This window comes from Trachypithecus francoisi, unplaced genomic scaffold (genome assembly GCF_009764315.1).
Source record: "Trachypithecus francoisi isolate TF-2019V2 unplaced genomic scaffold, Tfra_2.0 Lachesis_group6, whole genome shotgun sequence".
NCBI classification, from domain to species: Eukaryota; Metazoa; Chordata; class Mammalia; order Primates; family Cercopithecidae; genus Trachypithecus; species Trachypithecus francoisi.
This window is the reverse complement of record NW_022681471.1, coordinates 93,100,479-93,114,460: the sequence shown is the minus strand read 5'-3', so window position 1 is coordinate 93,114,460 and position 13,982 is coordinate 93,100,479. Positions and strand designations below refer to the sequence as shown.

The 13,982-nt window shown below is 37.4% G+C and overlaps 1 protein-coding gene across 17 annotated transcripts in view; it reads left to right on the top strand.

The window, feature by feature from the left end:
• The window catches only part of KDM6A (lysine demethylase 6A), a 236,129-nt gene that overhangs the window by 143,151 nt on the left and 78,996 nt on the right, over positions 1-13,982 (top strand). For 15 of the 17 annotated variants that reach the window (XM_033201802.1, XM_033201801.1, XM_033201800.1 and 12 more), the window contains exon 6: positions 2,698-2,818. The exons of the other annotated variants lie outside the window; for them this stretch is intronic. In XM_033201802.1, the coding sequence (XP_033057693.1) occupies positions 2,698-2,818 (121 nt within the window). The remainder of the gene's footprint in view (positions 1-2,697; positions 2,819-13,982) is intronic. 17 annotated transcript variants of the gene reach the window in all.

Genomic DNA, 13,982 nt, shown 5'->3' with positions numbered 1-13,982 from the left:
GTTTGGGTAGTGTGTCTTGACCATAGTAGTGGGTTTAGAGGGGAGCAGAAGAATCAAAATATTATAGATCAGGAGAATTAGTAAGGAAAAGCAGTGAAGTCAAGAGAACCAGTATTTAAGAATTGCTGAGATAAGCCAGTTCATATCTAAGGAGGAGCAATAATAGGGCATAAGAGGAAATGGAGTTGAATAGGCACTGCTCACACATCTTGAGTGCAACATGGAGATTTTATTTATAGTATCATAATTGTTACACAATCACAGGAGCCACATGTTTGAGGGAATATGTATAAGCCAGAGCAGAGCAAGGAAAGTCCTTAAGGAGACTAGTTCAGTAATCTAGTAATGAGATACAGAAGCAGAAGATTGGGTCTATAAGGTTTTCGATTAGAGATAAACTTTGAAAGGTCAACGAGGAGAACTTTGATTTTATATTTATAGGTTGCACCTTGTCCTGGGCACTTAATAGTCCCTAAAGAGTAAACGTAGACCCAGACGACTGTTATTTGGAACATGTGTTTTTGCTTATAGATTATAGTGTGTGTTTTTTTAACCCCAGTTTGTTAGCAGACATAGAGAACCTGTTAAACTCATGTTTCTTTGCACCTGTGTGACATTGTGAACTAAGTGGAAAAGATGTCTGTGCTAAAGGCACCGATGGAGTAAGACACATCCACAAATACTATGTTTAGCGCTAGAAATAGAAACTGAGAGTAGGAAATATTGCACCTGAGGGGCTGTTTTTGTACTGTGTTCCTTCTCCTTCTCTTGCTCACCCTTTGTTATACCTTTTTCCTTTCCTGAATTCTTTATTATTTCTTTCTTCTTTTCCACTTGCATTCTTTTTCTTTCATATCTTTGACTCAGGCCTGCCTGGGTTTTTTATTGGCATGTGTGGACATTGTTTAGTTCTGACCCATTCCATTAGAGAGTTTTCTGGTCATATCATAAGGTAAGGTTAAGAAGCATTATCCATAATTTTATTATTATAAAATATAACACACCTATGGAAAAATGCATAAGTCATCAGTGTATATCTTAACATGTTGTTATAAAATAAACATTCATGTAATCACCACCTGGGTCAAGAAATAAAATACTGCTGTCACCCCAGAAGCTTCTAAAAGCCTTTGTATACCCTTTCCCAGTCACACCATATGTTTTAATTGGCACCATTTATTGCTGCAGTTGTTCTCGTCCTAACCTTTTGATGCCTTTTCCAAACATGTGACTTGCCCCAACCCCTAAGTGTACATTGATTGAGATAAGTAGGAAGCTGCCTTTAAATGAGAATGGTGATTTACCAGTTTTTGCCTGTCATCTATATACATCAGATAATAAAACACACACATACCCCACCTACTTAAAAAAAATCCACTTAACAGATGGATACCCAGCTCCCCTTCAGAAGAAAGTTAAGTACTGTCATAATCAGGGTAAAGGTGTCTGATGCCAGACCCGTGTTCCACCCCTCACTGCCATCTGCAATAAACACAACCTTTTAGGACTCTTAATTTTATAGTAAACATGTACATAACCATTCACATATTTTTTGGAAGTAAATAATGTATGAATCCATCAAAGTAAAGTTACTAAAGACATGAAGTATTATTTTGCTCTATTTTGTGGCTATGATGTTTTGATCTATTTTATACAAAAGATTGTTTTTGTTTTGAAAGCATCTAAGATTCTAAATAGCCACTTTAAGGTCTGTAGGGCTAGAGATTATTGATTAAAAGTTTTGCAAAGAATATATTAGCTTGTGCTTGGAAGAAGCTTTAAATCATGTAGAAGAACCTAAAATGATACTGAATATACTGTTATATCTGATATAACATTCAAAATTCAAAGTAGACATTTTTCTTTGTCATTATTTTAATATTTATTTTTGAGTCGGTAATACATTCACATGGTCAAATTAAACAATATAAAAATGTATTCACTGAAAAGTGTTTCTTTCCCCAATCCCTGAACTTGTTCTATTAGTAATCAAAACCTTTTATAAAAGATACACTGTGAATTTGGGGCAAAGATGAAACTGATAGATAAAGAAAAGTGGAATGGAATAGAGAAGTAGACCTACAGAAATATGGATATTTGATTTAGGACAAAGTAGCAACATAGAGTTTTGGAGTAAGGATGGTCATTTCTACAAATGGTGCAGGTACTATTGGATATCAGTTTGGAAAATATGAAGACTGTCTCTTAACCTCACATAGTATAAAAGATAAGGTACAGGTGGTTGTATGCCTAAATATGAAAGACAAAAATGTGAAATTTTAGAAAGAAGACTTATTTTTACAGAGTAGACTAGAAACAAGATTAATCCATATCCTTAAAAACTTTCCTGTCTGCCCCGCCCTGTCTTCCCCTAGGAAATTTCAGAAACAGTGAAATCAGTTATTTATACTGATAATTTGATTAAACCATGAAATACTGTCTGTTTGAATAATTTGGAGTAAATTCAACTGATCTTCCTTCCCCTTTATATCAAATTAGATTATATACATTTAATTATAAAAAGGTCCATATGCCCCTTTTCAATTTTACTTTTTTAGTAGTTATTCACATCATTTTTATAAAACCGACATGTCCTTTAAAACAATATTGCATAAAACAGAAGTTTCAATGTACTACCAAGCAAGAATTCATGCACGTGTTAAAAAGTTAAGATGTCTTATGTCTATATTCTTTCAGGGCAATTAAAGCATTTCAGGAGGTGCTTTATGTTGATCCCAGCTTTTGTCGAGCCAAGGAAATTCATTTACGACTTGGGCTTATGTTCAAAGTGAATACAGACTATGAGTCTAGTTTAAAGGTAGGTTGTTGGGTTTTTTCAAGATACAGTATTTAATTTTGTGGGTTTTTTTTTGTTTTTGTTGTTCTTAAATATCAGAGCATTGAGAAATGTTGGAATTTATATTGGCACTTTAAAAGAAAATTTGAAAATTCAGGTGACAGAACTGTTTATCAACTGTGAAGTAAAGTTTCAAGGTACAAAGTAGTTATGCTAAGACTTCCATGGTAACATTATACAATTATACTTTTAAAAAAATAGTTTTAACTAAGATCTGTAATCAGAAAAAGGTGAAGGTTTCAATCTGTTTGGATATGTAAATAACTCCTCTAGAAATGATTTGCCACTGTAGAGTTCAGAACCAGCTGAATGGTTCTGAATGGATGTTTATCTGTGACCCAATCATTGACTATCTGTTTCCATGGGTCTCAGTGCTTCTACCAGCAAAAGCACATCTTATATTTAAATTAGAAAAAAGAATGTTCTCTGTAAGGGGTTTGGACTGTTGGTTTGTGAGCATAAACATTGTTGGGGAAAGATGATATGTTGTTGATTAACTTACTATCCATGGAAATTTGATATTTCTCCAGTTTTTCATTTTTCACTGAGTTTTTTGTGCTATCTGAACCATCAATTTAGGTGTTGCTGGGCTTTTTCTGAAAATAGTGCTTTCCTGCCCAACAGAGGAATTACATTTTGAAAGGAGTAGCAGTTCTAGGAAAAAGTTTAAGTTTTTGTGAATTTATGATTATTGTTTATAATGGTGGTTGTATTCTGAATCTCCATTGCAGACTATCTTGATTCTAATGGAGGGGTGGTTGGGGAGATAAAGAATGACATTCAAGTAGATTATAATTTCAGCTCACTAATCAGGAACTACTGAAGGTTAAAAATAAAAAAAACTGTACTCAAGAGTGTCTAATTGTTCTAGATTTTTAAAGTAGAAAACTATGCAAGTACTGTTTTTACCTTACATGAGTTAAAAGACAATGCTGGTGATGTGAAAGAGAGAGGGAGATACAACCAAAAACACTAAAAACAGTAGATTGCGAAGAATTTAGATCACACAGTGGTTGAAGGTAAGTGCAGTCTAGGAATAGGTTCCAGGGTAAGTGCAAGTAGTGTGGAGAAAGAGGGATGCCTGGAAGTTACCACTTTTCCTCAAGCTTAGAGTAGTAGCATTTTTGACACCATACTGTCGGACATCAGTGGATATGAACTGGAAAATAAGTTTATAAAGCTGTCTCACATTTTTTTGCAGTTTCTATTAGCTATCAGAGACTCTTAAAATGTCTTATAGTACAGAATAAACACTTAAGTATTTCACAATGTTGTTACAACATGCTTATTATGTTGCACAAGTGTTTTTGGTAGCAGTTTGGTAAATGTTGCTTAGGAAATACATTTGAAGGGAAAAGCAATCAGATGTGTCCCAAATTATGGAGTGTGACTATCCATGTATCAGTACGGTGATACCTTAAGTAATTCTAAATATGCAAAATTCCATTTAAATGAAGGTGGCGATATTTAAAATCTCCTTTAATCAAAGGAAACAGTGTTTCATGGCTGATTGAAAGTGTTCTACTTATGCTTGGTGGGAACATTCCTGCATACCACTTTTATTTGTCCAGGTAGAAAGTCTAAAAAGTCAAGTCATGGTGTTTTTAGCACAATTGCCTTAAGTGAGGGCAGCCTTCTTTTGGGGGGACTTTTAACGAGTCCATGATATTTCTCATCCCTAGAGTGTGAAGGTTTCGTTTGATTTTTATCTCATCCCGACATTGACTTTTTCAGCCCTCTCTCTAGTATTCCTTATCTATTTTAAGAAGAATTTGGGCATGAACATTTTTAGTCAAAGAGGAAGAGGTATTTTAGTTTATTACTAAAGTGCTTAGCATTCAGAATAAGTGAAGGTAGGAATAGAAGGAATGATATCCCCCTTTAGGTGGTTTTTCATTTTTCTAATACTTCACCTTCATCTGGATAAATGTGGAACCTCTGATGATTTTTTCACAACATTAAGCTGTTTTCTAGCACAATGTGTTGCTATAGATGCTTTTTAGGCTGTAACCTCAGGAACTCCAACTCAAATTTGTTAAAATAATTAAAAATATGCTCATATGTGAAGTCTAGCCTTCAGGATTGGTTGATTCAACTGATAACAAGGTTTCATCAGGGATTCATTTTCTTCTCAGTTTTGTATTGGCTTTTTCTAAAGGCTGGTTGCTCTCTTTCATATAAGATGGTTGCCAGGTGCAATCAAAGTGAAATGCATCCGTTTTCATATCTCATATAAAAAGATGTTATAGAGCAGTGGCTTAGGTGCTTAGTGTAATGCTGGCATGTAAGTGCATAGTAAACGATGATGATCATTTCATGTAGGAGAAAGATCCTGGTTGCCTATTGATCTCTTCAAAAATACTTCACCTTGCATCTTACTGCCCAGAAATAGGCCACATGGCCATTCCTAATTGATTTCTTATCAAAGGAGATGTGGTTGCTCTTAGACCAGTTATGCCCAGTCTTTGAGCAGTGTTCAAATCTGTAAGTAGTTGTTATCCAGTGGAGGGACAGGTTGGGTAAAAAGGATATTTTGGTATGGGGAGTGGTGTGAACAATCTGTCCGTTACAGATCAGATCTTCTCTACCCCATTTCCTTTCCCTCTGCCCAAGTATGTATAATACTTTTTGAATGGTAAACATACAGCGTATTTTCATAATAGATTCCTTTTTTTTCACCCACACATGAAATAAATTGTAGGGCCTCCTGTTTTGTTTCTGTCACTGGTGATAACTTTCTCACAAAATGTGTCTCTGAAATTCTGTGTTGGTGCTGTGTAAACAGTTCTCAGAGCAAACAAACTTGGTTTTCAAAACTTTGACCCTGCCACATATCTTTGTGACCTTGGGTAAGATTTCTGACTCTTGATTTTCTCTGTGTTTGAAGAACTAGAATAATTATAGCCACCCACATGATTGATATAAAGATGAATATATGTGTGTGTTTGTTTTTATTTTCATATCACTAGTTTTGGGGGAACAGGTGGTGTTTGGTTGCATGGTAAAGTTCTTTAGTGGTGATTTCTGTGACTTTGGTGCACCCATCACCTGAGCAGTGTGTACTGTACCCAATGTGCAGTCTTTTATCCCTCACCCTCTTGCCCCTCTTCCCCCTGAGTCCCCAAAGTCCATTATCTCATTCCACACCTTTGCATTGTCATAGTTTAGCTCCCACTTCTAAGTGAGAACATGTGATGTTTGGTTTTCCATTCCTGAGTTACTTCACTTAGAATAATGGTCTCCAACTTCATCCAGATTGTGCGAATGCCATTATTTCCTTCCTTTTTGGCTGAGTAGTATTCCATGGTGTATATACCACATTTTCTTTATCCCCTCAGTGGTTGATGGGTATTTAGGCTGGTTCCATATTTTTGCAATTGCAAATTGTGCTGCTATAAACGTGTGTGCAAGTGTCTTCTTTATATAATGACTTCTTTTCCTCTGGATAGATATCCAGTAGTGGGATTGCTGGGTCAAATGGTAGTTCTGCTTTTAGTTCTTTAAGGAACCGCCACACTGTTTTCCATAGTGGTTGTACTAGTTTACATTCCCACCAGCAGTGTAAAAGTGTTCCCTTTTCACCACATCCACGCCAACATCTGTTATTTTTGGTTTTTAAATCATGGCCATTCTTGCAGGAGTAAGGTGGTATTGCATTGTGGTTTTGATTTGCATTTCCCTGATCATTAGGGCTGTTGAGCATTTTTTCCTATGTTTGTTGGCCATTTGTATATCTTCTTTTGAGAATTCTCAATTCATGTCCTTTGCCCACTTTTTGATGGGATTATTATTATTTTTTTTTCTTTCTGATTTGTTTGAGTTCCTTGTAGATTCTGGATATTAGTCCTTTGTCGGATGCCTAGTTTGCGAACATTTTCTCCCACTCTATTGGTTATCTGATTACTCTGCTGATTATTTCTTTTTCGTGCAGAAGCTCTTTAGTTTAATTAGGTCCCATCTACTTACCTTTGTTTTTGTTGCTTTTGGATTCTTGGTCATGAACTCTTTGCCAAATGTCTAGGAGAGTTTTTCTGATGTTATCTTCTAGAATTTATGTCTTACAAATGAATTGTTTCAGCCCTTGTTTAGTCTTAGTTATCTATCATGTAAAACAACCATAATTTGGGGCCAGCAGAGATACTGTTGGAGAAATAAATTTTCCTCTCTTAGAACTTAATCCTTATATTTTTGTCCCTCTGCCCATCCTCAGAAATGCAAAGCTAATGCTCAGCAAACTTTATACTCATATGGCGTTATTTTTACATTAAATTGACCAATAAAGATTTTATGTGTTTAGTGAGCAGTAGAGATACCAATTCTTAATTTGTGAACTAGTTTAATATTATCTGAACCAGAGTCCATTTCAGGGTGACAGGTATTTTGTTTTTCTTCTCTGCTTCAGCTAATATCCCCCCCAAGGTGGGTTTGGTTGCCTAGTTAATGCCATACAGTTAATTCAGGGTTTGTTTTTGTTTTTGTTTTTGTTTTGTTTTTGAGACGGAGTCTCACTCTGTTGCCCAGGCTGGAGTACTGTGGTGTGATCTCGGCTCACTGCAACCTCCGCCTCCCAGATTCAAGCAATTCTCCAGTCTCAGCCTCCCGAGTAGCTGGTACTACCGGCAGGCACCACCATGCCCAGCTAATTTTTGTATTTTTAATAGAGATGGGATTTCATCATACTGGTCAGGCTGGTCTCGAACCTCTGACCTCAGGTGATCCACCCGTCTCAGCCTCCCAAAGTGCTGGGATTACAGGTGCAAGCCACCATGTCCAGCCTAATTCAGGATTTTTATTTCATTATCCTTTAATGATATTATTGACAGTTACTTATTTTCAGTATATATTTGAAGCAGTGTGCTACCATAACTTCAACAAAAGGATATTACTGTTGACAAATAGTTTTATATAATGCCCCTAATTTTCACATCCTGGCAGACTATTAAAATTATTTCCTTCATGTGAAGAGTAAGATACAATGACACCCTTATTCTTCAGTCAGTTAATGCCTATACATCTATTTAATGAAGCTTATATAGGAAATTTCCCTAATGTTTACATATTTAAATATTCCTAAAATATGTCAACTTAGAACTCTTGGGATTTTAAAGGTAGGTAACTAAAGAGGGTGCCTTTTTTATGGAAACCTGTAGATCATTGGCTGAGATGCCAATATAAGTCCCCTTTTATAATTTGGTATTTGGATATGGTAAGTGCTGATTGAAGGAGTTAATGTGAACGGAATGGGAAGATGAGAATTATGAAAACAGTAAATGTCTCAAAGGAAATGGGTTGAACTCAAATGAGACTTGTGTGTTAGCTTGCCATTTTACCGGGTGTTGGTGTTTGTTAAATGAGTAGATAAATAAAATGGAAGAGGCTATAAAATGAGAAAATGCCTACTTATAGAACAGGCTGGAAAATTTGAAGAAAACAAAAAAAGCTGGTTTTATTCATCATCACTTAACAGAATTTTTTTCTATACAGACACTGCAGTTGTTTTTTCCAGATGGCTCAGTTCACCAATTCATTCAGTATGTTTCCCATCTTATTATACTCTACATGAAACTTCTGAGTGAAGTAGCAGTTCCACTGTCTTGGTACCATACTCTTCTTTAGGAACTACTTCATTTCCAGGTGTCTCATTTGATCTTCTACCCTGTATAAACTCAGGAATTTTATTGTAATTTTTTTGATGCCAAGATATTTAGGCAGAAGGAATACATGAAGACATGATCATCTATATGTACCTCCTTTTAGAAACCACTTTTGAAATCTGAAATGCCTCCTGTCTTTTATTATTTTATTCATGTAGAATGCACAGATCATTTGTTTCATATAATTAAAATATTATGGGCTGGACGCAGTGGCTCACGTCTGTAATCCCAGCACTTTGAGAGGCCGAGGCGGGTGGGTCACCTGAGGTCAGGAGTTCGTGAACAGCCTGGCCAATATGGAGAAACCCTGTCTCTACTGGAAAAAAAAAAAAAAATTTAGCCGGGCGTGGTGGGGCGCCTGTAGTCTATGGGCAGCATAGTGAGACATACACACACACACACACACACACACACCTGCACCATCTCTTAAAGACAAAAGAAAGTTGCTATTATTTCTCCGTACTTGCTCTGCCCTATTTCCTTTATGATGCTCAATAGCTCTCACCTCTTTCAGCTGGCATTTTGAAAATTTTAATCTTGAGTGGTTTGATTTGAGAGAAAGAGTGGAGGAAGGCATCTCACTCATATGACTCAGTTTTCTTAGGGGATTAGAAAAGTCCTATCCTGTCCCCACCCCCAACAACTTGGAATAATTGGTGGTAGTTATAAAACTGTAAGATTTGGTGTTTATCCTGAGATTTGGCTTAGAACATGGGACCAGGAAGGGAAAGAAATTCTTCAAGAAAGGATCTGCGTAGTGTTGGCTTATCATGGAAGCTGCATTTGTAGAATCTTCATAGACTTCATAGGAATTGGTTGGGATGTAAAAATGGTGAGGCCTAATTGTTATTTTTTGGTACTTTTTTGGTACTTTTTTTTTTTTGAGACGGAGTTCACTCTTGTTGCCCAGGCTGGAGTGCAATGGTACGATCTCGGCTTACTGCAACCTCTGCCTCCTGGGTTCAAGCGATTTTCCTCTCTCAGCCTCCTGAGTAGCTGGGATTACAGGAGCATGCCACCACAGCCAGCTGATTTTTGTATTTTTAGTAGAGACGGGGTTTCATCGTATTGGTCAGGCTGGTCTTGAACTCCTGATCTCAGGTGATCTCAGGCCTTGGCCTCCCAAAGTACTGATTGGCCCCCCAAAGTGCTGCGATTACAGGCGTGAGCCACCACGCCTGGCCTGTACTTTTTATTTAATGGTTTTCTTACTGGAGTAACAGCAACAGCAACATCACTAAGTTTAGGGCCAAATCCACAAATTAATATCATTTTTCGTTGCTACCATATTTAACATTTAAAATGCTTCACTGAAGCAATTCTTTTTTTTTTTTGAGACGGAGTCTCGCTCTGTTGCTCGGGCTGGAGTGCAGTGGCCGGATCTCAGCTCACTGCAAGCTCCGCCTCCGGGTTCACGCTATTCTCCTGCCTCAGCCTCCCGAGTAGCTGGGACTACAGGCGCCCGCCACCTCGCCCGGCTAGTTTTTTGTATTTTTAGTAGAGACGGGGTTTCACCATGTTAGCCAGGATGGTCTTGATCTCCTGACCTCGTGATCCGCCCGTCTCGGCCTCCCAAAGTGCTGGGATTACAGGCTTGAGCCACCGCGCCCGGCCTCACTGAAGCAATTCTTAATACATACTGTTTTTGGATAAACCACCAGGCAGATACCCAAAAATATTAGCACACTATTCTGGTTGTCTTAAGAAAAGAAGAACATTCTTTTTTAGTATTAGTTACACTGTGTATTTCTTCCTCCGATGTAACTGTTGGTTCTTTATACATCAAATTCATATAGTCAGATTTTGCTTGGCTTTTTATGGTTAGCAGTAGATTGGATTATGATTGAGGAAACTGCAAGCCAGTTTATTTTCTTTGATTTAAATCTTCCTTTTCGTTTCAATCATTGACAGTACAACTCAGTTTCACCTGAGTGTAACATCACTGTTCCTTTTGGCAGAGGATGGTCATTGCTGTTTATTTTGTTTTCTATTTTTTCTCACTTGTAGAAAAAAATCATCCTTTCCCTGTTCTTTTCTCTTTCTACTTCTCATCAGCTTGTACTTTACCAATTTCCTAGATAATAGTTTCTGATATGAGGCAACCTCCTAATTTATTTATCTGGCCACTTAATAATGCTTTCTCTATTTCTCTCTGCCTGCCCAATTTTGTTTTTCTTTTTGATACTATTTCTGCACTGAGTTCTATAGCATGCCTTCAAGTGTGAATTAGTAAAAGCGGCCGAAATACTTCAATACTTGCAAAATACGTGTTTGAAAAGTACATGGCTGCTCATATATGTGCAGTAGCACCATTCTCTCTCTTTGAAACTGAGGAGTTAAGGTGATTCCAGGTTCCCCGTGTTACAGTTTTCTCTCTTCTAGTATATTTTTGTCTTTTTTTTTTTTTTTTTTTTCCTTTTTGTGGAGAATGGGGTCTTGCTATATTACCCAGGCAGGTCTCGAACTCCTGAGCTCAAGCTGTCCTCCCGCCTCTGCCTCCCTGAGAGCTGGGATTACAGGTGTGAGCCACTGCGCCCGGCCTCTTCTAGTATATTTTTAACTACAGAAGTCATTTCTAATTAAAAAGCGATTTCTGGTGCTACCTTATAACAACTTAAGGGCATTACAGATATTTGGTCTTCAAAGGCAGCTTTATGTAGCAGTCACTGTATTGTCACATTTAAAAAAAGGTTGTTTGGCTGGGCGCAGTGGCTCATGCCTGTAATCTCAGCACTTTGGGAGGCCAAGGTGGGTGGATCGCCTGAGTTCAGCAGTTTGAGACTTGCTTGGCCAACATGATGACACCCCGTCTCTACTAAAAATATAAAAAATTAGCCAGCATGGTGACGGGTGTCTGTAATCCCAGCTACTTGGGAGGCTGAGGCAGGAGAAATCGCTTGACTTGGGAGGCGGAGGTTAAAGTGAGCCGAGATCGAGCCATTGCCCTCAGCCTGGGCAACAAGAGCGAAACCTCATCTAATAAATAAATGCATACATACATATAAAATTTAGCCGAGCATGCTGACGTGTGTCGGTAATCCCAGCTACTCTGGAGGCGGAGACATGAGTCACTTGAACTGGGGAGGTCGAGGTTGCAGTGAGCTGAGATTGCGCCACTGCACTCCAGCCTGGGCGACAGAGTGAGATTGTCTCAAAAAAAAAAAAAAAAAAGGTTACGTTTTAAAAGGATATTCTACAGTGCAAATTTTTGCAGTATCCCCCTTTATAAACTATGTATCATCTTCACCTTGTATTAGTTATTTGTGTACATATCAGTCTCACTCTAATATGAATGCAAATTGCTTACTAGATAGAAATACCTTGGAAATTAAGTTGACTCATATTCTGATCATTTTGTGTACATAGATTAGATGCAAACTAGGACCAGTTTTTAAAAATTTCTAGTCAGTTGCATACCTATACTTTTATAAAGTATGATAGAAATAAAGAGTTGGAAGACTAGGTAGGATACAGCTGCAGGAAGAAAGATGAGCAAGAGCTGTAAGACAAATGGTTGCTCATAGGATGGATGGGGGCAAGGTAATGAATGTATCCTAGAGATCTTAAAGAGATTTATTAACTGACTTGATGTGGGAAGAGATTCCCCATTTACGGGCTCAGACCACTTTACTATGTTAAAAAGTAGGGGATAAATAAAGTAGCAGCCGGTTTTGGGTTTAGGAGGTGAAAAGGCTCTGAATGGAGATAAGTCATTTGGGAGTAAATTGATTTGGAGGTACCTGAGGGATATCAGATATTCATGTACACAGATAGAAATCTGGAGCCAAAAAGAAGAGCTGGAACTAAGATTTTTAACGTCTTCAGTATACAGTGTGTTTTGTCTTGCTTTTTTTTTTTTTTTTTTTTGTTAAAGAAATTTTTAGAAGAGACCGGCTGGTAAACTTCAAAAAAGAAGCCTCTTTTTTGAGTGAAGATCGTTAGGATTTGTTAGCTATTAGCAAGTTATTGGTATGCAGTAGATTCCCTCCTGGAAAGAGTTGTAATAACCTTGTATTACAAAGAGAATCAGAACTGAGTTTTGAGGGCTTTGGGAGAACCTCAGTCAGATCATCTTGACCAGGAACATGGCTTACAAGCCCCACCAAAACTTAACCATTTTCAGTTCTGTATCTTATTTTAGAGACCACATTTTTAAAGTAAGTACCATGATATCCTAAGGCATTTCCCTATTCTTACCCATAGACTGTTCATTTTAGGAATCAAGTTTGTTGGTTTCAAATTATACTTTTATTTTATTTTTTAATATTAATTTTATTTTTTTTGAGACAAAATCTCACTGTGTTGCCCATGCTGGAGTGCAGTGGCGCGATCTTGGGTCACTGCAACCTTGGCTTCCTGGGTTCAAGCCATTCTCATGCCTCAGCCACCTGAGGCGTGTGCTACCACACCCTGCTAATTTTTGTATTTTTAGTAGAGACTGGGTTTTGCCATGTTGGCCTGGCTGGTCTCAAACTTTTGGCCTCAAGTGATCTGCCTGCCTTGGCCTCCCGAAGTGCTGAGATTATAGGTGTGAGCCACCATGCCCCACCCTAAATTCATAATTTTAGAAATGTGGCAATCTGTAACAATGAATAAGAAAAAAATGATTTATCTTTGACATGCAACAGTACCTGGCACACCTTTCCTTTTCTCACTTAAATGGTCATTATAACCCTGTTTTATAATGCTCTGTAAAAATAACTTCAGTGGTTTCCTCAGCCTGAAGCAACTCATTTCTTACTTTCCTCCTCTATATCTTTTTGGATTCTCTTATGGAGTTGTCTTTTCTGTGTATTCTCAGAGCAGGTTAAAATTTTAAAAATCCTATTAAGGCATTAATTTCAGCGAACATTGTATTCTGTAGGTGAATAGCCATAGAGGCATGCCTGGCATAGATAAAAGCTGGTAAAAGCTGGTTGCCAGCGTGTCAGTCCTAAAATGCCATGTGTCTACCTTAATTGGAAATAGCAGTATCAACTACACATAACCTTGTTTATGTAGTCTGAAATAAAGGTTTCTGGGGCAAGCACATAATTTAAAAACTTCAAAGTAGAATAGTGTGGTTTAACTCTGTATATTAGAATAACTTGTATAAGCTTTTTTCTGGTTTGCAGGTTGTTGCCTACAACCCACTGAATCAGAACATTCTAGATTGGTACTGGAATTGAAACATTGCTCCAAATTAATTACTTATAACTAAATACATAATTTGTCAATTGCAAAAAATTATCCCGTTGCTTGTTTTCGGGATTGGGAATACAGTTGAAGGGTTCTACAAGTGAAAAGATTCATGAGATAATCAGACTATATACACCTAGAAATAAAACAATTTAAAGGGAAATAAAGTCTTGAAACTCAAGTTTTATGTGTTAATTACATGAATATAGATTTCTCCCCCCCAATAGAAATAAAGTTCGTTGGCTGTATTAGGCAAAATACTGTAACATTATTTTGAAATATTGAACACGTTG